A 19,575-nucleotide genomic window follows, 5' to 3' on the forward strand; every position below is an offset into this window, starting at 1 on the left:
TCGGAGGCGCAGCCGCAGCTCCGCCCCTAGACTGGGAACTCCGCCCCACTGCCACGTTCGACGAAGGAACGCGCAGAGTGCGCGCATCCCTTGGCCAATCAGGAGGCGCAGAGCTCCGGCTACCGAAAGTGGCAGCCATTCCAGACCCGTAGAAGGTGTGGGAGAAAGCCACCAATTAGAAGCCAAGGCAGAAAAAGTTCTCGTCGGCAGCCAATGAAAGGCTTAGAAAGACAGCGAGCGCGAGGTCCTCGGCCAATCCCGGGCGAAGGCCAGGGAGGCCTCAGGAGGGTTTCCGAATCCGGGGCCGGGCCTAGTGTGAGTGTCCAATCCGAGAGCGGCAAAGATGAGCCTCGAAGTCCGCCGGCCAATCGAAGGCGGGCTCAGGGGCGCGTGCGCGCCGCGGCCAGCGCGCGCGGGCAGGGGGGGCAGGCGCGCCCCGGACCCAGGATTTATAAAGGCGAGGCCGGGACCGGCGCGCGCTCTCGTCGCCCCCGCTGTCCCGGCGGCGCCAACCGAAGCGCCCCGCCTGCTCCGTGTGCGACATGCTGCGCCGCGCTTTGCTGTGCCTGGCCGTGGCCGCGGCCGCCCGGGTGTACGCCGACGCCCCCGAGGAGGAGGACCACGTCCTGGTGCTGCGGAAAAGCAACTTTGCGGAGGCGCTGGCGGCCCACAAGTACCTGCTGGTGGAGTTCTGTGAGCGCCGGGCCTGGCGGGCGGGCGGGGCTCGGGGCCGTCGGGCCAGGCTCTGGGACGCAGGCACGGCCCGGCCGCCCCCGGAGTCGGGATCCCCGGCGCGCCCGGGACTGAAGGGCGCCCTTCCTGCCCGCCTTGGGGGCCGTGTCCGGGGTTTCTCGGGGATGAGAGCCTGGTTGGGAGCCGGGGGGCCGTCCAGGTACGCGCCCTGCGCACGGCAGTATCTTCCTGTTAGTGCGAGAAGGACCGGATCGACCTGTGTGAGCCAACAGAGCACGCCAGGGTCCAGCCCTGCCGAGTCGTCCCCGGGGGCCGACCCGGAAGGCGCCCCGTTCCTGCCCACCCCACCTTCACCTTGCCACAGTAGTCATTCCGATGGTGTCTCGGACGAGAATCCGAAGCCTTCCTCACGTCCATAAGGATTTGAGCTCTGTCCCTGGGGTGGGAATCTTGTGCCGGACACAGTTGCTAACTCTGTTGACAGATCGTCTTATTCCCGCACTCTAAGCAACTCAGGGCCTGTGTGCACGGATGTGCATCCCATACTCACAGCCAGTGCTGGTACAGGCCGCCACGTTCACTTCTTCACTTTTGTCTGTACTCTTCAGGGAAATTCTAGGGAGACCCTTGCCTTGGGTGCCTACAGGTAATAAGAAGTCAGCAACCATTGAGAGGTTTGTCTTCCTGTGCTGACGGTGACATAGCAGAGTGAGCGCTGGTGTTGGTTGGTAGTGGTTTGTCGTTCACGGCCTCTGTCCTGATATTGCCCAAGAGCACCAGGCTATCAGCTCAGCCTTGTGCGTTAGGAGGGGTTATCTTGGTGAGTAGATAAGGTTTTTATGAAGGGAAGTGCCAGAGAAGAAAAGGAAGCAGTGCCGAGAGATCAAGGCTGCTTTCTAGCATCTCATTTCCGCTTCCAGATGCCCCTTGGTGTGGCCACTGCAAGGCTCTGGCCCCTGAGTATGCCAAAGCCGCTGGGAAGCTGAAGGCAGAAGGTTCCGAGATCAGGTTGGCCAAGGTGGACGCCACGGAGGAGTCTGACCTGGCCCAGCAGTACGGCGTGCGCGGCTATCCCACCATCAAGTTCTTCAGGAACGGAGACACGGCTTCCCCCAAGGAATATACAGGTGTGGCTGTGGCACTGCCCTTGAACTGTCTTTAGAGAGGGACTGGTCTGCCGGCTTGGAAGGGCACGGGCAGCAGTCTGAGCGGTGGGGAGGCCGGGTTCCAGAGGCTTGGAGGGATCCCGTTCCTCAGGCCGGGTTCTCCTGGTTGTGTCCTGAGGGTCCTGTGAGGAAAGTTTTCATCCTGGAAGAACCTTCGAGTAGAGAACCTGTCTTGTCAGGTGCCACTCTGGGGTTGGCTGACTGAGGTCTGTTTGGAGACTGACTAGCGAGGAGAGGGAGACTGGTGCCTTTCTGGCCACATGGGCTCTTTGTGCTGCCCCTCTTCCTAGGAGCAGCAGCGTAGCTGTAGCTCTCGGGGTGACACCTGCTAACTATTGTTTGTAGCGTGCCAGCTGCCGCGCCACATGCTTGCGTGATTTCTCCTTGCATCCTCTCTGTGAGGCAGGTCTTTCCCAGACAAAGGGCTGAGGCTTAGAGCAGCTGAGTAACAGCATTGTGCCTGTCGGTAGCAGACCTCGAATCCAAGCCCACCCGGCTCTGTCTGTAGCACAGGCCCTCAGCTGCTCATCTGCCACCTCTGAAGCTGCCTTCGTGAAGGCCGAGCCCCTGTGTAGCCAAATCAGTGACTGTGGCAAAAGAAGACTCATCTATAAAACCAGTTCTGTGGCACATCAGATGCACATGATGGGCAGCCCGAAAGCAGTTCATTCCAGTGTTAGCAGGGTTGTCCCCTTAAGCAGGTGTGCCCTGTCCTGTTCTAGTGGCAGCAACTCTGTGGTTGCCTCTTACTTGGCTGTTTTGATGTTCTCTCTTTTTTTTCTTTTTTTCCTTTTTTTTTTTTTTTTGAGACAGTCTCGCTCTGTCACCAGGCTGGAGTGCCGTGTGATCTCTGCTCACTGCAACCTCTGCTTCCCGGGTACAAGTGACTTTCCTGCCTCAACTTCCTGAGTAGCTGGGGCTACAGGTGCATACCATCAAGCCTGGATAATTTTTGTATTTTTAGTAGAGATGGGATTTCACCATGTTGGCCAGGATGGTCTCAATCTCTTGACCTCTTGATCTGCCCGCCTCGGCCTCCCGAAGTGCTGGGATTACAGGCGTGACCCACCGCGTCTGGCCTAATTTTTGTATTTTTAGGAGAGATGGGGTTTCACCATGTTGGCCAGGATGGTCTCAATCTCTTGACCTCTTGATCTGCCCGCCTCGGCCTCCCGAAGTGCTGGGATTACAGGCGTGACCCACCGCGTCCGGCCTAATTTTTGTATTTTTAGGAGAGATGGGGTTTCGCCATGTTGGCCAGGATGGTCTCGATCTCTTGACCTCGTGATCTGCCCGCCTCAGCCTCCCGAAGTGCTGGGATTACAGGCGTGATTGATGTTCCCATTTTTTACACATGTTCACTTTTGGAATGGGAAGTGCTCTGTGCAAAGTCACCGTGGTTCTGTCACTAACACTCAGGTTTGCAGATGAGATGAGCACTCCTAAATCCACTTGTCACTGGTGACCGTCTTGTTAGCACTGGCAGAATCCTTCTACATCTGAATGGGGTTTTCCCCATTCGGACCAGGGAGTCAAGGTCTAAGAGGGAAAGGGTCAGCTTTCCTTAGCCTCAGTCTCCCAGGAGGAGTAGGTTTCTTCCCTGTCGTTTGATTGCCTTTGGTGGCATAAAGCGTGTCATCTTCCTAGTCTGGGAGACACGTAGGGTGGGCCATTGGCGAGAACTCCTGAAATGCCTGGGATAAGTTAGGAGGCGGGAGTTAGGTGGACTAGGTGTCAGCCTGTTCCCACAGGTAGAAAAACTGGCACTGAGTTTTGAGTTACTGACCAGCTTTCTAAGATGAGGCCTGGTGTCAGACTCCTGGGTGAGAACATGTGTGTTTGATTAATGTACATGTCAAAGAAAATTTAGAAAACGCAGAGGGCAGGTTGGCGCGGTGGTTCATGCCTGTAATCCCAGCACTTTGGGAGGCTGAGATGGGTGGATCCCCTGAGGTCAGGAGTTCGAGACCAGCCTGGCCAATATGGTGAAACCCCCATCTCTACTAAAAATACAAAAATTAGCCAGGCGTGGTGGTGCGCGCCTATAATCCTAGCTACTCCGGAGGCTGACGCAGGAGAATCACTTGAACCCGGGAGATGGAGGTTGCAATGAGCTGACATTGTGCCACTGCACTCCAGCCTGGGCAACAGAGTGAGACTTCATCTCAAAAAATAAAATTTTAAAAATACAGAGGACCAGCCTGGGCAACATGGTGAAACCCTATGTACAAAAAATAGAAAAATTAGCTGGGGCAGGCCAGGTACGGTGGCTCACGCCTGTAATTCCAGCACTTTGGGAGGGCGAGGCAGGCAGATCACGAGATCAGGAGATCAAGACCATCCCGGCTAACACAGTGAAACCACGTCTCTACTGAAAATACAAAAAATGAGCCGGACGGGTGGCGGGCGCCTGTAGTCCCAGCTACTCAGGAGGCTGAGGCAGGAGAATGGCGTGAACCCAGGAGGCGGAGCTTGCAGTGAGCCAAGATCGCGCCACTGCACTCCAGCCTGGGCGACAGAGCGAGACTCCGTCTCAAAAAAAAAAAAAAAAAAAATTAACTGGGGCTGGGCACAGTGGCTCATCCCAGTAATCCCAGCACTGAGAGGCCGAGGTGGGTGGATTGCTTGATCCCAGGAGTTTGAGACCAGCCTGGGCAACATGGCGAAACCCATCTCTACAAAAAATAGAAAAATTGGCTGGGCATGGTGGCTCACGCATGTAATCCCAGCACTTTGGGAGGCTAAGGCGGGCGGATCACAAGGTCAGGAGTTCAAGGCCAGCCTGGCCAACACAGTGAAACCCCGCCTCTACTAAAAATACAAAAATTAGCTGGGCGTGGTGGCGGGCTCCTGTAATACCAGCTACTTGGGAGGCTGAGGCAGGAGAATCACTTAAATCTGGGAGGAGGAGGTTGCAGTGAGCCAAGGTCGTGCCACTGCACTCTCCAGCCTGGGTAACAGAGGTAGATTCTGTCAAAAAAAAGAAAAATTTGTCGGGTGCAGTGGCTCACCTCTGTAATCCCAGCACTTTGGGAGACCGAGGCAGGTGCATCACCTGAGGTCAGGAGTGAGACCAGCCTGGCCAACATGGGGAACCCTGTCTCTACTAAAAATTAGCCAGGTGTGGTGGTGGGCACCTATAATCCCCAGCTACTCGGGAGGCTCAGGCAGGAGAATTGCTCGAACCCGGGAGTGGAGATTGCAGTGAGCCGAGATTGCATTATTGCACTCCAACCTGGGCAACAAGAGCGAAACTGTCTGGAAAAAAAAAAAAAAAAAAAACAGTTAGCTGGGTGTGGGGGCACATGCCTGTGGTCCCTGCTACTTGGGAGCCTGAGGTGGGAGGATTGCTTGAGCCCAGAAGTTTGAGGTCGCAGTGAGCCATGATCATGCCACTGCACTCTAACCTGGGTGACGGAGCAAGACCCTATCTTCCAAAAAAAAAAAGGCTGGGATTGGTGGCTCATGCGTATAATCCCAGCACTTTGGGAAGTCGTGGTGAGCAAAGTGCTTGAGCATGGGAGTTAAAGACCAGCCTGGGCGACATGGCAAAACCCCGTCTCTACAATAAATACAAAAATGAGCTGGGTATGATAGTGTGCGCCTGTACCCCAGCTACTTGAGAGGCTGAGGTTGGGAAGATTGCTTGAGCCCAGTGGGTGGAGGCTGCAGTGAGCCAAGATCTTGCCTCCAGCTGGGTAACAGAGTGAGCCCCTGTGTCAAAAGAGAAAACAAAATGCCAAGAGATCAGAGGAAAGAAATGGGTTTGTGATCCTGTTATTCATAGAGAGAATCATCCTCTTTCCTCCCCACTCACCATAAACACAACCACAGTCGCATATACACTGGGGTTTAGGAGGCGGGCCGATGACACCAGACCTCTTCCGTGGTGGGAAAACATCTTGCTTAGGGTGAGTTAGGTGTCCTCAACCTGGCTGGCAGAGAGTAGAGACGGGAACAGGCCCGGCAGGGCGGGCGGCACTCCGTGTTTGAGAGTGGAACCTACATTTGTTTGGGGTTAGCTGGCAGAGAGGCTGATGACATCGTGAACTGGCTGAAGAAGCGCACGGGCCCGGCTGCCACCACCCTGCCTGACGGCGCAGCTGCAGAGTCCTTGGTGGAGTCCAGCGAGGTGGCTGTCATCGGCTTCTTCAAGGTAAAGACCAGAGCGTCATTCCAGTCTTTCTTTTTCCTGTCATCCATTGAGGAGGGGTCCACAGCCTGCAGCTGGCAGTTCTGCATATGTCCCCCCCGGGCCCAGGCATTACAGGGTCTGCCCCTACTGCTTGGTGCTGTGGGCTTATGACTACCTCTGCTTTTCCCTCCTCATTCAGGACGTGGAGTCAGACTCTGCCAAGCAGTTCTTGCAGGCAGCAGAGGCCATCGATGACATACCATTTGGGATCACTTCCAACAGTGACGTGTTCTCCAAATACCAGCTCGACAAAGATGGGGTTGTCCTCTTTAAGAAGGTGAGTGGGCCCAGGCAGCTTTGCCTGGGTTAGTTCCGGGATTGGTCTGCAGAGGGTGGCGTTGCTCTCCTTATCATTAGGGGAACTTTGCTCCTGGCACCTTTGGCCCAATAGGTATGTTCTGCAGCTTTGCCAAGTTGGGTTGTAAGCAGCACTGACACCTGTGGCCTTTGCATTCAGCTGTGGGCCCTCTGGCCACTCTCCTGCCACAGCCATCCCAAAAGAGCTGCTTTTGACTGTTAGCTTTTTTTTTTTTTTTTCCATTTAGGATAAAACGTGTAACAACATTTGCCTTATTTATTTATTATTTTGAGACGGTGTCTTGCTCAGTTGCCAGACTGGAGTGCAGTGGTGCAATCTCGGCTCACTGCAACCTCCACTTCCTGGGTTCAAGCGATCCTCCTGCCTCAGCCTCCCAAGTAGCTGGGACTACAGGTGTGCACCATGCCCAGCTAATTTTTGTTTTAGTAGAGACGGGGTTTCACCATGTTGGCCAGGATGGTCTCAATCTCTTGACCTCATGATCCACCTGTCTCAGCTTCCCAAAGTGCTGGGATTACAGACGTGAACCACTACACCCAGCCCCATTTGCCTTTTTTTTTCTTTTTCTTTTTTTTTGAGATGGAGTTTTGCTCTTTTTGCCCAGGCTGGAGTGCAATGGCACGATCTCGGCTCACCACAACCTCCGCCTCCTGGCTTCAAGCGATTCTCTTGCCTCAGCCTCCCTAGGAGCTGGGATTACAGGCATGCACCACCATGCCTGGCTAATTTTGTACTTTTAGTAGACACGGGGTTTCTCCATGTTGGTCAGGCTGGTCTTGAACTCCCGACCTCAGGTGATCGACCCACCTCGGCCTCCTAAAGTGCTGGGATTACAGGCGTGAGCCACCGCGCCTGGCTGCCCTTTTTTTTTGAGATAGGGTTTCTCACTCTGCTGCCCAGGCTGGAGCACAGTGGTGCAATCTCAGCTCACAGCAACTTGTGCTTCCCAGGCTCAAGTGATCCTCTAACCTCACCCTCCTGAGTAGCTGGAACTATAGGCGTCCACCACCACGCCTGGCTAATTTTTTCGTGTTTTTGGTAGAGACGGTGTTTCACTGTGTTAGCCAGGATGGTCTCTATCTCCTGACCTCGTGATCCACCCGCCTCAGCCTCCCAAAGTGCTGGGATTACAGGCGTGAGCCACTGCGCCCGGCCTTCTTTTTCTTTTTTTGAGACAGAGTCTCACTCTGTCGCCCAGGCTGGAGTGAGTGGTGCGATCTTGGCTCACTGCAAGCTCAGCCTCCCGGGTCCACGCCATTCTCCTGCCTCAGCCTCCTGAGTAGCTGGGACTTCAGGCGCCCGCCACCATACCCAGCTAAATTTTTCGTATTTTTAGTAGAGATGGAGTTTCACCGTGTTAGCCAGGATAGTCTTGATCTCCTGACCTCATGATCCATCCGCCTTGGCCTCCCAAAGTTCTGGGATTATAGGTGTGAGCCACCAACCCATTCACTTTCTGTAGTAAGCACTGAGCATCCAGCACTCCCTGGGACCGGGTAGGAGAGAGGGTAGAGCCACCTTCCTGGAGTGTGGTGGTGCGGGTGGGTCAGGACGGCTTGTTTCCATGTCCTTGTTCTTGTCACTTCGCTGTTTTTGCAGCCACTTCCTCAAGATAACTCAAGACAGTAGATGCTCTTTACCAGGAGACGTTTTCCTGATGTTTCTGAAAGGAAGAGGGTTTTTCTAAATGACACAGTTACCATTGCAGGGTGCCCTGGAAATTAAACATCTGACTAGAAAAAGCCAGTGTGGTGTTGGATAAAGTTGAGGGAACCAAAGGTCTTTTTAGAGCTTTTATTAGAAAGAAGGTTCCGGGCCGGGTGCGGTGGCTCACACCTGTAATCCCAGCACTTTAGGAGGCCGAGGTGGGCGGATCACCTGAGGTCAGGAGTTCAAAACCAGCCTGATGAACATGGAGAAACCCCATCTCTACTAAAAATACAAAATTAGCCTGGGTAGTGGCACACGCCTGTAATCCCAGCTACTCGGGAGGCTGAGGCAGGAGAATTGCTTGAACCCGGGAGGCAGAGGTTGCAGTGAGCTGAGATCACGCCATTGCACTCCAGCCTGGGCAACAAGAGCGAAACTCCGTCTCAAAAAAAAGAGAGAAGGTTCCGAGTCTTGTCTTGAAACTTGGGTTCTGGGAGAGACTTTCTCCAGGGCCCATGAAACTTGCGAGCTCTGTTTTGTCACACAGCCCACAGCTCCTTCAGTGCCCTGGATGTCTGGCGCGGCCGTTGGGACTCTGTGGACAGTTTGGTGATCATGTGTCCACGAAGGCCGGGAGGGCGGTTTCGTTGCTCTTGCCTGCCAACGCTCACACGTGGCCATCCATGTGGGCTCCCCACGGGTTAACATTCTGCCTCGATTCTCTGGAGTCCACTAGAGCTGGGCACAGACAACCCCACTTGGGTCTGATGCCAGTTGGTGGGTGGTGCTTTCTTGCCCACCGAAGGTGGCCCAGGTGTCTGTGATGGTGAACGTGGTGGTTGCAGGCAGAAGCCCGGCCCCCTGTGCTGTGCACACAGTAGGGGCTGTGCTGGAAGTCAGAGCTCGCCCCACAGCTGAGAGGATGAGTCCAACTTGTTCCTTTTCCTCCAGGGTATTAACTTCTATCCCTCAAAGTGAGTGAGGTCTTCCTGTGCATTCAGTGGCCACAGTGGGCAGCCTGGCTGAGTCAGGTGCTCTTATGTGGCCCGTTCTTGCCTGCTCTTCCCTTCCTTCCCTAGTGGGCACTGCAGCCCAGGAAAGCCTCTGCGGGGGCCGCTGGTCACTGGGACCATGGGTGTGACAGCTTCTGATAGTTCGTTTTGTCTTCTCCACCAGCCGGCAGCACTGGGCCTGTTGTTGTTTGGGAAAGGGTCTTGCTCTGTTACCAGGCTGGAGTGTGGTGGTACAATCACAGTTCACTGCAGCTTCGACCTCCTGGGCTCAAGCAATCCTCCCACCTCAGCCTGCTGAGTAGCTGGGACCACAGGTGTGCGCCACCGCACCTGGCTATTTTTTAATATTTTTGTAGAAATGGGGTTTCACCGTGTTGTCCAGGCTGGTCTCAAACTTCTGAGCTCAAGCAATCCTCCTGCCTCGGCCTGCCAAAGCGTTGGGATTACAGGTGTGAGCTACATCACCTGGCCTGCGTTGGGCCTTTCTATGTTGTTTGTCACTGTGGCCTGGCAGGGCTGGCCTCCTGCTGCTGTGCCCTGCTAAGGGGACCAGTTTCCCTTATCACAGTAGACCGCGATCGAGTGTGATGTGGCATCTCTGCCGAAACGATGGCAGCCTTGGGACAACTGGGGCAGTGTCTCCTCCTGGCTTCTTGGTATGAGATGATGTAGGCAGCACCTGACACTCTGGAGGGAGCTGGAGACGCTGTTCTGCAGGGGTGGGGGGATTTTCTGTTTCCTGCAGCTGCAGCCCAGTGTTACTCCTGGGCAGAGTGCGAGCCCACCAGTGCCACTGGGAGCCCGGCTGTGATCAGCAGCTCGTGTTCCAAAGGATTCCTCCAAGGGCCTCCTGACCTTGGCTTTTCTGCCTCTTTTTTTTTTTTTTTTTGAGACGGAGTCTCGCTCTGTGGCCCAGGCTGGAGTGCAGTGGCCGGATCTCAGCTCACTGCAAGCTCCGCCTCCTGGGTTCACGCCATTCTCCTGCCTCAGCTTCCCGAGTAGCTGGGACTACAGGCGCCCACCACCGTGCCCGGCTAGTTTTTTGTATTTTTTTAGTAGAGACGGGGTTTCACCATGTAAGCCAGGATGGTCTCGATCTCCTGACCTTGTGATCCACCCGTCTCGGCCTCTCAAAGTGCTGGGATTACAGGCTTGAGCCACCGCGCCCGGCCACGGCTTTCCTGCCTCTTTTTATCCACCTTTGCCCCTCTGGGGAAGATGTAACAGGCTTGGAAGTCTCTGCCCCTCGGACTTGGGCAGGGGTGACGGGTGCTCCTGGCCTAGTTTAGTATCAGCTCTTTGGTGGTCAGGCCCGGTCAGGGTGACGTGGGCACAGCATGCACAAGAGCAGGAAATGGCACCTGGTTTCCAAGTTACTCTGAGGACGCATGAAGAGAAATGGCCAGTAAGAAAGGATGAGTGATTCATTTCCCCAAGTCTCATTTAAGAAGTTCGAGGGGGCCGGACGCGGTGGCTCACACCCGTAATTCCAGCACTTTGGGAGCCCAAGGCGGTGGATCACGAGGTCAGGAGATCGAGACCATTCTGGCTAACACGGTGAAACCCCATCTCTACTAAAAATACAAACATTTAGCTGGGTGTGGTGGCGGGCGCCTGTAATCCCAGCTACTCGGGAGGCTGAGGCAGGAGAATGGCGAGAACCCGGGAGGTGGAGCTTGCGGTGAGCCGAGATTGCGCCACTGCACTCCAGCCTGGGCGACAGAGCAAGACTCTCTCTCAAAAAAAAAAGTTCGAGGGGGCCGGGCGCTGTGGCTCAAGCCTGTAATCCCAGCACTTTGGGAGGCCGAGACGGGTGGATCACGAGGTCAGGAGATTGAGACCATCCTGGCGAACACAGTGAAACCCCATCTCTACTAAAAATACAAACATTTAGCCGAGTGTGGTGGCGGGCGCCTGTAGTCCCAGCTACTCGGGAGGCTGAGCCAGGAGAATGGCGTGAACCTGGGAGGCGGAGCTTGCAGTGAGCTGAGATCCAGCCACTGCACTCCAGCCTGGGCGACAGAGTGAGACTCCGTCTCAAAAAAATATAAAAATAAAAAAGTTCGAGGGGAGGGCACCAGTCTTGGTGGCTCACACCTGTGATCCCAGCACTCGGGGGGGCCGAGGCAAGAGGATTGCTTGAGGCCAGGAGTCCGAGACCAGCCTCGGCAACATGGTAAGACCGTCTCTACAAAAAATAAAAGTAAAATAAATTTTTTTGGCTGGATGTGGTGGCTCACGCCTGTAATCCTAGCACTTTGGGAGGCCGAGGCAGGTGGATCACTTGAGGTCGGGAGTTTGAGACCAGCCTGACTAACATGGAGAAACCGCATCTCTAATAAAAATACAAAATCTGCCAGGCATGGTGGCACATGCCTATAATCCCAGCAACTTGGGAGGCTGAGGCAGGAGAATTATTTAAACCTGGGAGGCGGAGTTTGGAATGAGGCAAGATCGAGAACATGCCATTGCACTCCAGCCTGGGCAACAAGAGTGAAACTCCGTCTCAAAAAAAAAAAAAAATATTTCGGGCCAGGCTCAGTGGCTCACGCCTGTAATCCCAGCACTTTGGGAGGCCAAGGCAAGTGGACCACCTGGGGTCAGGAGTTCGAGACCACCCTGGCCAACATGGTGAAACCCTGTCTCTACTGAAACTACAAAAATTAGCCAGGCGTGGTGGCACATGCCTATAATCCCAGCTACTCGGAAGGCTGAGGCAGGAGAATCGCTGGAACTTGGGAGGTGGAGGTTGCAGTGAGCCAAGATCACGCCATTGCACTCTAGCCTGGGTGACGAGCAAAACTCCATCTCAAGAAATAAAAAAAATAAATAAATTTTTTAAATAAAAAAGTAGTTCAGAGGGAATGATGGAAGGCTTACCCAAAATTCTCACTTGAAGAGCCTCAGCACAGGAGCGCCTCTCTGAGCCTGAGCCGAGGCCGCATCCTCAGCTGCAGACGGACCCCTGGTGGTTGGGCTGCCACAGCCTCTCCATCTTGTGGCCTGAGCACTCCCTGAAGCTGCCGCACATTATTAGGGATCGCCAGAGCCTCACGGGCATGTGGATGGCGCCTTTCAGGATCTGTTGTATTAGAAACTAGAACTAAGGATGTAAAAAATGTTTTTGTTTCTTCTCTTTTTTTTTCTTTAATTTATTTTTTATTTTTTGAGACGGAGTCTCACTCTGTTACCAGACTCGAATGCAGTGGTGCAATCTTGGCTCACTGCAACCTCCGCCTCTCAGCCTCCCAAATAGCTGGGATTACAGGCACCCGCCAGCACGCCCAGCTAATTTTTGTATTTTTAGTAAAGACAGGGTTTCACCATGTTGCACTAGGCTGCTCTGAAACTCCTGGCTTCAGGTGGTCCCCCGCCTCAGCCTCCCAAAGTACTAGGATTACAGGCGTGAGCCACCACGCCCCGCCTGTTTCACTCTTGTCACTCAGAGTGCAGTGGTGTGATCTCACTGCAATGTCTACCTACCAGGCTCAAGCAGTCCTCCTGCGTCAGTTTCTCGAGTAGCTAGGATTACAGGCAGGTGTCACCACACCCAACTGATTTTTGTTTTTGTTTGTTTGATTGTTTTTTTGAGACGGAGTCTCGCTCTGTCGCCCAGGCTGGAGTGTAGTGGCTGGATCTCAGCTCACTGCAAGCTCCGCCTCCCGAGTAGCTGGGACTACAGGTGCCCACCACCTCGCCTGGCTAGTTTTTTGTATTTTTTAGTAGAGACAGGGTTTCACCGTGTTAGCCTGGATGGTCTCGATCTCCTGACCTCATCATCCGCCTGTCTCGGCCTCCCAAAGTGCTGGGATTACAGGCTTGAGCCACCGTGCCCGGCCGTATTTTTTTTTTTGAGACAGAGTCTTGCTCTGTTGCCTAGGCTGGAGTGCAGTGGCATGATCTTGGCTCACTGCAACCTCCACCTCCTGGGTTCAAGTGATTCTCCTGCCTCAGTCTCCCAAGCAGCTGGGATTACGGGCACGCACCACCACACACAGCTAATTTTTTGTATTTTTGGTGGGCGGGGGGGGGGGGTTTCACCATGTTGGCCAGGCTGGTCTCGAACTCGTGAACTCAAGTGATCCACCTGCTTCAGCCTCCTAAACTTCTAGGATTACAGGTGTGAGCCACTGCACCCGGCCCTTCTTTTTTTTTTTTTTTTGAGACAGTTTTGCTCTTGTTGCCCAGGCTGGGGTACAGTGGCACGATCTCAGCTCACTGCAACCTCCACCTCCCAGGTTCAAGCCATTCTCCTGCCTCAGCCTCCCAAGTACCTGAGATTACAGGTGCCCACCACCACGCCCAGCTTATTTTTGTATTTTTAGTAGAGATGGGGTTTCACCATGTTGGCCAGGCTGATCTCGAACTCCTGGCCTCAAGCAGTCCACCCATCTTGGCCTCCCAAAATGCTGGACTTACAGGCGTGAGCCACTGTGGCCAAGTTAATTTAAAATAATAATCATCCCATTACATGTTATCATAAATCACACCTTTATGAAAACTAATTTTCCCAGACAAAAACAATTTACTGCTAAGTGGTGTTTTAGATTCCTCCAGCAGGATCCTCCTCTCCTGCCCTCCCGCTGTTGCGACACCACACAGCCAGCAGCCTCTGTGAGTCTGTGCTGCAGCACGTGAGCGGGAGAGTGCAAAGGCAAAGGCTAGGGAAGTGTGAGTGTGAAAACAGCTTTGACCGGTGGGGTGCGGTGGTTCACGCCTGTAATCCCAGCACTTTGGGAGGCCAAGGCAGGTGGATCATGAGGTCAAGAGATCGAGACCTTCGTGGCCAACATGGTGAAACTATCTATTAAAATACTCCATTTGGGGCCGGGCGCGGTGGCTCAAGCCTGTAATCCCAGCACTTTGGGAGGCCAAGACGGGCGGATCACGAGGTCAGGAGATCGAGACCATCCTGGCTAACACGGTGAAACCCCGTCTCTACTAAAAAATACAAAAACTAGCCGGGCGACGTGGCGGGCGCCTGTAGTCCCAGCTACTCGGGAGGCTGAGGCAGGAGAATGGCGTGAACCCGGGAGGCGGAGCTTGCAGACTCCGTCTCAAAAAAAAAAAAAAAAAATACTCCATCTGTACTAAATATACAAAAAAAAAAAAAAAATGAGCTGGGCGTGGTGGCAGGCTCCTGTAGTCTCAGCTACTCGGGAGGCTAAGGCAGGAGAATCACTTGAACCCAGGAGGCGGAGGTTGCAGTGAGCCAAGATCGTGCCACTGCACTCCAGCCTGGGCAACAGAGCGAGACTCTGTCTCAGAAATAAATACAAAAGAAAATAGCTTTGGGCCGGGCGCGGTGGCTCAAGCCTGTTATCCCAGCACTTTGGGAGGCCGAGACGGGCGGATCACGAGGTCGGGAGATCGAGACCATCCTGGCTAACATGGTGAAACCCCGTCTCTACTAAAAAACACAAAACTAGCTGGGCGAGGTGGTGGGCGCCTGTAGTCCCAGCTACTCGGGAGGCTGAGGCAGGAGAATGGCGTAAACCCGGGAGGCGGAGCTTGCAGTGAGCTGAGATCCAGCCACTGCACTCCAGCCTGGGCAACAGAGCGAGACTCCGTCTTAAAAAAAAAAAAAGAAAGAAAATATCTTTGACCACATGGGTGCTCTGAAAGAGTTGGGGGCCCTGGGGATGGGCCACACTTCAAGGGTTGCTGGAACCACGTGCGCCAGGTTCAAGTTGTGGGTGTAAAACCAGCCGTTGAATTCACTGGCAGCCATAAGGCCGTGGCCAGAGCCAGTCTGGCTGTCAGGGAACAGTCATGTCCTATACCCATTGCTGGGCCTGTGGCTCAAAACCCCACAGGAGGGCAGGGCTGCTGGCTGTTGTGACTTCCCACGTCCAGGGAGATGTGGGCCCAGGGGCTGTGCTCCTGGCAGCAGTGCTCAGTCAGGGCCCCCTTTCTGTCCACAGTTTGATGAAGGCCGGAACAACTTTGAAGGGGAGGTCACCATGGAGAACCTGCTGGACTTTATCAAATACAACCAGCTACCCCTTGTCATCGAGTTCACTGAGCAGGTGCGGCTCCCCTGCTGCCCTGCAGCCCCCAGGCTGGGGATGGGGAGGAGTGGGTTGGGGTTAGCATGAGGCTCCCGGTCACCTCTGCTGTCCGCCATCTAGCATTGGAGGCCGTTGGGAGAACATTCTGCATTAATAGCGTGTGACTCAGACCCAGTAACTTAAGTTTATAACACAGACAGCCCCGAAGATTTTTGGAGGTGAAATCAAGACTCACATCCTGCTGTTCCTGCCCAAGAGCGTGTCTGACTATGACGGCAAACTGAGCAACTTCAAAACAGCAGCCGAGAGCTTTAAGGGCAAGGTGAGCTGCTCCTCTGGGTGGCTCGTGGGGCGGTGCCAGGGAACCGTACAACTCTTCCTGAGGTGACAGAAGTGGGGGGCCTTCCTGAGGCTGCCTCCTGGACCGGACCGGGCACCCGATTCAGGAGAGCCTGGATGTAGATGAAGGGCCAGCCAGGCCAGACCTCTGCTCCCGGTCACCTGCTGGTCTGGCTGGGCAACCCCAGAGTCCAGGCTGGAGGAAAGGCACCAGGGGCACCATCTGCTTCCGAGCGAAGCCAGGGCTGGAGGCAGAGGCTGTCCTGCCAGCCGTCTCCCGCACCTTCTGAGTGACGTCAGGGCTGAAGGCAGAGGCCAGCCATCTCCCGCACCTGTGCAACCTCCTTTTCTCCCCCAGATCCTGTTCATCTTCATCGACAGCGACCACACCGACAACCAGCGCATCCTTGAGTTCTTTGGCCTGAAGAAGGAAGAGTGCCCGGCCGTGCGCCTCATCACCCTGGAGGAGGAGATGACCAAGTACAAGCCCGAATCGGATGAGCTGACAGCAGAGAGGATCACAGAGTTCTGTCACCATTTCCTGGAGGGCAAAATCAAGGTGCGGGCACGTCCCGGGCCAGGGCTGCCCCCAGGTAGAGCCGCCACCTTGGGGTCTCTGGGCTCTCAGTGTCCTGGGCTTCATCCTTAAAGTAAGATCTTCAGATAAGAGGACGGAGCCCAAGGTCGTGTGAAGACCACTGTTGTCACACCCGTGGGGACCTATAGGAGCCTCTTGGTGACGCTGGTGGTCCAGATGCTCCTCAGGGAAGCCTCCTGGCCGGCAAGGGTGTGGCCTGCGTGGGCTCATTGGGCCCAGCCCACTGGCTCAGCCTTCTCTTCCTGGATTCTTGGCACTGTTGGCTTCTGCGGCTGCCATCCTGGTGATGCCAAGGGCAGCCATGCACCTCAGCCAGGCAGGGGTGAGGGTTGTGGAGCTCTGTGGTCCCCAGGTGGCACCGCCCCTCACCGTGCCCTGCCTGCCCTCCAGCCCCACCTGATGAGCCAGGAGCTGCCGGAGGACTGGGACAAGCAGCCTGTCAAGGTGCTTGTTGGGAAGAACTTTGAAGAGGTGGCTTTTGATGAGAAAAAGAACGTCTTCGTGGAGTTCTGTAAGTGTTGCCCCTTCTGCTTCCCAGGTCTGTGCCACCAGGGCACGCGGGAGGTGTGCGGACTCCCGGGGAAGCGTCTGCCAGCGACTTTGTGGTCCAGGACACACCCTAGAACTGCTTTCTTTTCAGATGCCCCGTGGTGTGGTCACTGCAAACAGTTGGCTCCCATTTGGGATAAACTGGGAGAAACGTACAAGGACCATGAGAACATCGTTATCGCCAAGATGGACTCGACCGCCAACGAGGTGGAGGCTGTCAAAGTGCACAGCTTCCCCACACTCAAGTTCTTTCCTGCCAATGTCGACAGGACGGTGCGCCTTCCCTCTAGATGGGGCCAGGGCGGGCCCTGGGAAAGCAATGGTGTCCACGCCAGCCCGGGTGCTTCTTTGTCTGGAAGGAGCCTGGGGCTAGTTGGGTGGGAGAAGAGCTGTGGGAGCTCCTTCAGAAGCACCCACCTTTTTTTCTTTTTTGAGAGAGATGGGATCTCACTATATTGCCTAGGCTGGTTTTGAACTCCCAAAATACTGGATTCCAGGCGTGAGCCACCGGGCTGGGCCTGCTCTGCCTTTCTCTAGGGAGGAGGAGCCAATGCTGGGAGATTGGTTCTGGGCCAGGAACAGCCCCTGCACTCATCCCTGTCTTCCACAGGTCATCGATTACAATGGGGAACGCACACTGGATGGTTTTAAGAAGTTCCTGGAGAGCGGTGGCCAGGATGGGGCAGGGGATGACGACGTGAGTGGGGTCACAGCCCTGGGCCGGTCTCTGGGATTCAGCCCCGCGGCCCCATGGGACATGCCCACTTGGACTTGACTTGTGATGAGAACGGTGCTGTCGGAGGCACGTCTGTGCATCCAGGGCTCTGGGGCTCCACACCTCTGCCCAGCAGGGCAAGGGATGTGCTCCCAGCGCTCTGTTGAAACAGCTCTCCCTGGCCAGCACTTCTTTAGGGGGCGAGGTCAAAGACATCTTTAAAAACCAGATTTTGCTTAGAAAACGTTTTCAGACACATGGCACCGGTTCCTCACGTGCTGCTAATTTGTACTCACATGTCCATCCCCAGCCCACTGGCGGAGCCCGGGCACAATGGAGCAGACATGGGTCTCACGCCCTCAGGAGCTGAGTCCTGCCTGTCAGTGCGTGGCCAGCAGCAGTGGTGACGCTGCCGGAGAAGCAGGAGGGCTGGTGTTGGGAGGATGTAGCAGGGGCAGGGTGCTTGGCCATGGTGAGGGAGATGAGGGCGTGGTCAGTCTAGGCTGGCAGGGCTGGCTGGGAGTGCTGGTGCAGAGTGGGAGGTGGGAACACCCTGCCCAGGCTGGGTATGGAGGGCCGGCCCCTTGTGCTGCCTGTGGTCTGTCGCTGGCCAGAGCCTGAGGGTTGGAAGTAGAATGGTCACCCCAGTGGGCCTGAACATCATGCTGGGGCTGTTGTCCCTGCCAAGATGTGGACTCTAGGCTCCATGGTGCCAAGCTGGGAGGCACACATACGCCTGCCATGCCCAGTGGAAGGGTCTGAGGCTGAGCTGGGACTCCTAGGGTTCCTGACACAGTGGGGGCTCTGATTCATCCTGATATAGGTAGAAATCCCCCAGGCCTCACTCTTCCTGGGAAGACCCCGTGTATCTCATAAAGACCAGGGTTGGCTGCTCCAGTGGCCGGTGGCCATGTCCAACGTGGCCGGCTGGTCCCCAGTGTGAGCAGCGTGGGGTTCTGGGTGCCGGCAGCCTCAGCCGTTGCAGCCAACATGTCCCCTACCTTTTCCTGTATCCCAGGATCTCGAGGACCTGGAAGAAGCAGAGGAGCCAGACATGGAGGAAGATGATGATCAGAAAGCTGTGAAAGATGAACTGTAAGACGGAAAGCCAGACCGGGGCGCTGCCTAGACCTCTCGGGGCCGCACACCCAGCAGCAGCGCACGCCTCTGAAGCCTGCGGCCCTCACCTGAAGGAGGGCGTCGCCGGAAACCCAGGGAACCTTTCTGAAGTGACACCTCGCCCCCACACACCGTCCATTCACCCCCGTCTCTTCCTTCTGCTTTTCAGTTTTTGGAAAGGGATCCATCTCCAGGCAGCCCACCCCGGTGGGGCTTGTTTCTTGAAACCATGATGTACTTATGGGTCTGTCCAGAGCGCTCACTAGAGTGTTCAGAGTCTCGCTGCCTCCCTCCTGCGGGAGGTTTCTGCTCTCTTTGAAAATTCCATTTGTGGGATTTTTAGACATTTTTCGACATCAGGGTATTTGTTCCACCTTGGCCAGGCTTCTTTGGAGAAGCTTGTCCCCCGTGTGGGAGGGACGGAGCCAGACTGGACACAGTCAGTCAGTACCGCGTGCAGTGTTGCCATGACTGATCATGGCTCTTGCATTTTTTGGGTAAATGGAGACTTCCAGATCCTGTCAGGGTGTCCCCCATGCCTGGAGGAAGGGCTGGTGGCTGCCAGCCCTGGAGCCCAGCACAGGCCTGGGCCTTCCCCTTCCCTCAAGCCAGGGCTCCACATCCTGTCGTGGGCTCATTGCTTGTGACCACTGGCCTCTCTACAGCATGGCTCGTGGCCTGCTTGAGGCAGAACCAGGACCCTTGACTCCCAGGCGGGGAGGTGGCCAAGGATGCTGGAGCTGAATCAGACGTTGACAGTTCTTGAGGCATTTCTATTTCACAATCTGGAATTGAACACATTGGACAAATAAAGTTGAAATTTTACCACCTGTCCTTGCCTCGGGTTTATGATCTCGCCAAGCCTGGGGAGCTGGGCTGGAATGCTGACGCCAAGGCCATCTGCCAGGCCTTGGTGGGGTCACTGGTGTTGAGAGGCCTCGCCCCTGGAGTGAGGTGCAGATGCAGAAACAGGCGCCCGTCTCCCTGGTGGAGCTGTGCAGGCTGGTGGCTCCTGGCGAGGATGCCTTCCCTGCCTGCCGGCTGCTTCACCTGGACTGTGATGGGGCTTCTGTGATTCTGGACCCTGGATGTGGACACAGGTGGAGCCACGCAGCCCCACGTGATGCTCACAGACTGCAGGTCGTTCCCTCCCATCCCCGCCGTGGAGTGACGAGAAATCAGGTGGACTCAGGCTTTAAGGGCGGATG

At 55.4% G+C, this 19,575-nt stretch overlaps 1 protein-coding gene across 1 annotated transcript; it reads left to right on the forward strand.

The window, feature by feature from the left end:
• The first annotated feature begins 323 nt into the window (after nucleotides 1-323).
• On the forward strand, nucleotides 324-19,199 carry P4HB (prolyl 4-hydroxylase subunit beta). Its single transcript, XM_010354309.2, has 11 exons — nucleotides 324-693; nucleotides 1,614-1,820; nucleotides 5,882-6,015; nucleotides 6,194-6,331; nucleotides 14,961-15,065; nucleotides 15,244-15,369; nucleotides 15,745-15,945; nucleotides 16,375-16,495; nucleotides 16,625-16,806; nucleotides 17,144-17,230; nucleotides 18,267-19,199. Exons 1-11 carry the CDS (start codon nucleotides 543-545, stop codon nucleotides 18,345-18,347), a joined length of 1,533 nt encoding a protein of 510 aa, XP_010352611.1. The 5' UTR covers nucleotides 324-542; the 3' UTR covers nucleotides 18,348-19,199.
• Nucleotides 19,200-19,575: the final 376 nt, after the last annotated feature.

This window comes from Rhinopithecus roxellana, chromosome 19, assembly GCF_007565055.1.
Source record: "Rhinopithecus roxellana isolate Shanxi Qingling chromosome 19, ASM756505v1, whole genome shotgun sequence".
Classification (NCBI taxonomy): Eukaryota; Metazoa; Chordata; class Mammalia; order Primates; family Cercopithecidae; genus Rhinopithecus; species Rhinopithecus roxellana.

Bases quoted from the DNA above. Each gene is read 5' to 3' on its own strand.
- P4HB (XM_010354309.2), top strand. From the start codon at position 543: ATGCTGCGCCGCGCTTTGCTGTGCCTGGCCGTGGCCGCGGCCGCCCGG. The intron at 1,821-5,881 runs GTGTGGCTGTGG...GTTTGGGGTTAG, and splicing joins TTCCCCCAAGGAATATACAG to CTGGCAGAGAGGCTGATGAC. The intron at 16,496-16,624 runs GTAAGTGTTGCC...CTTTCTTTTCAG, and splicing joins GAACGTCTTCGTGGAGTTCT to ATGCCCCGTGGTGTGGTCAC.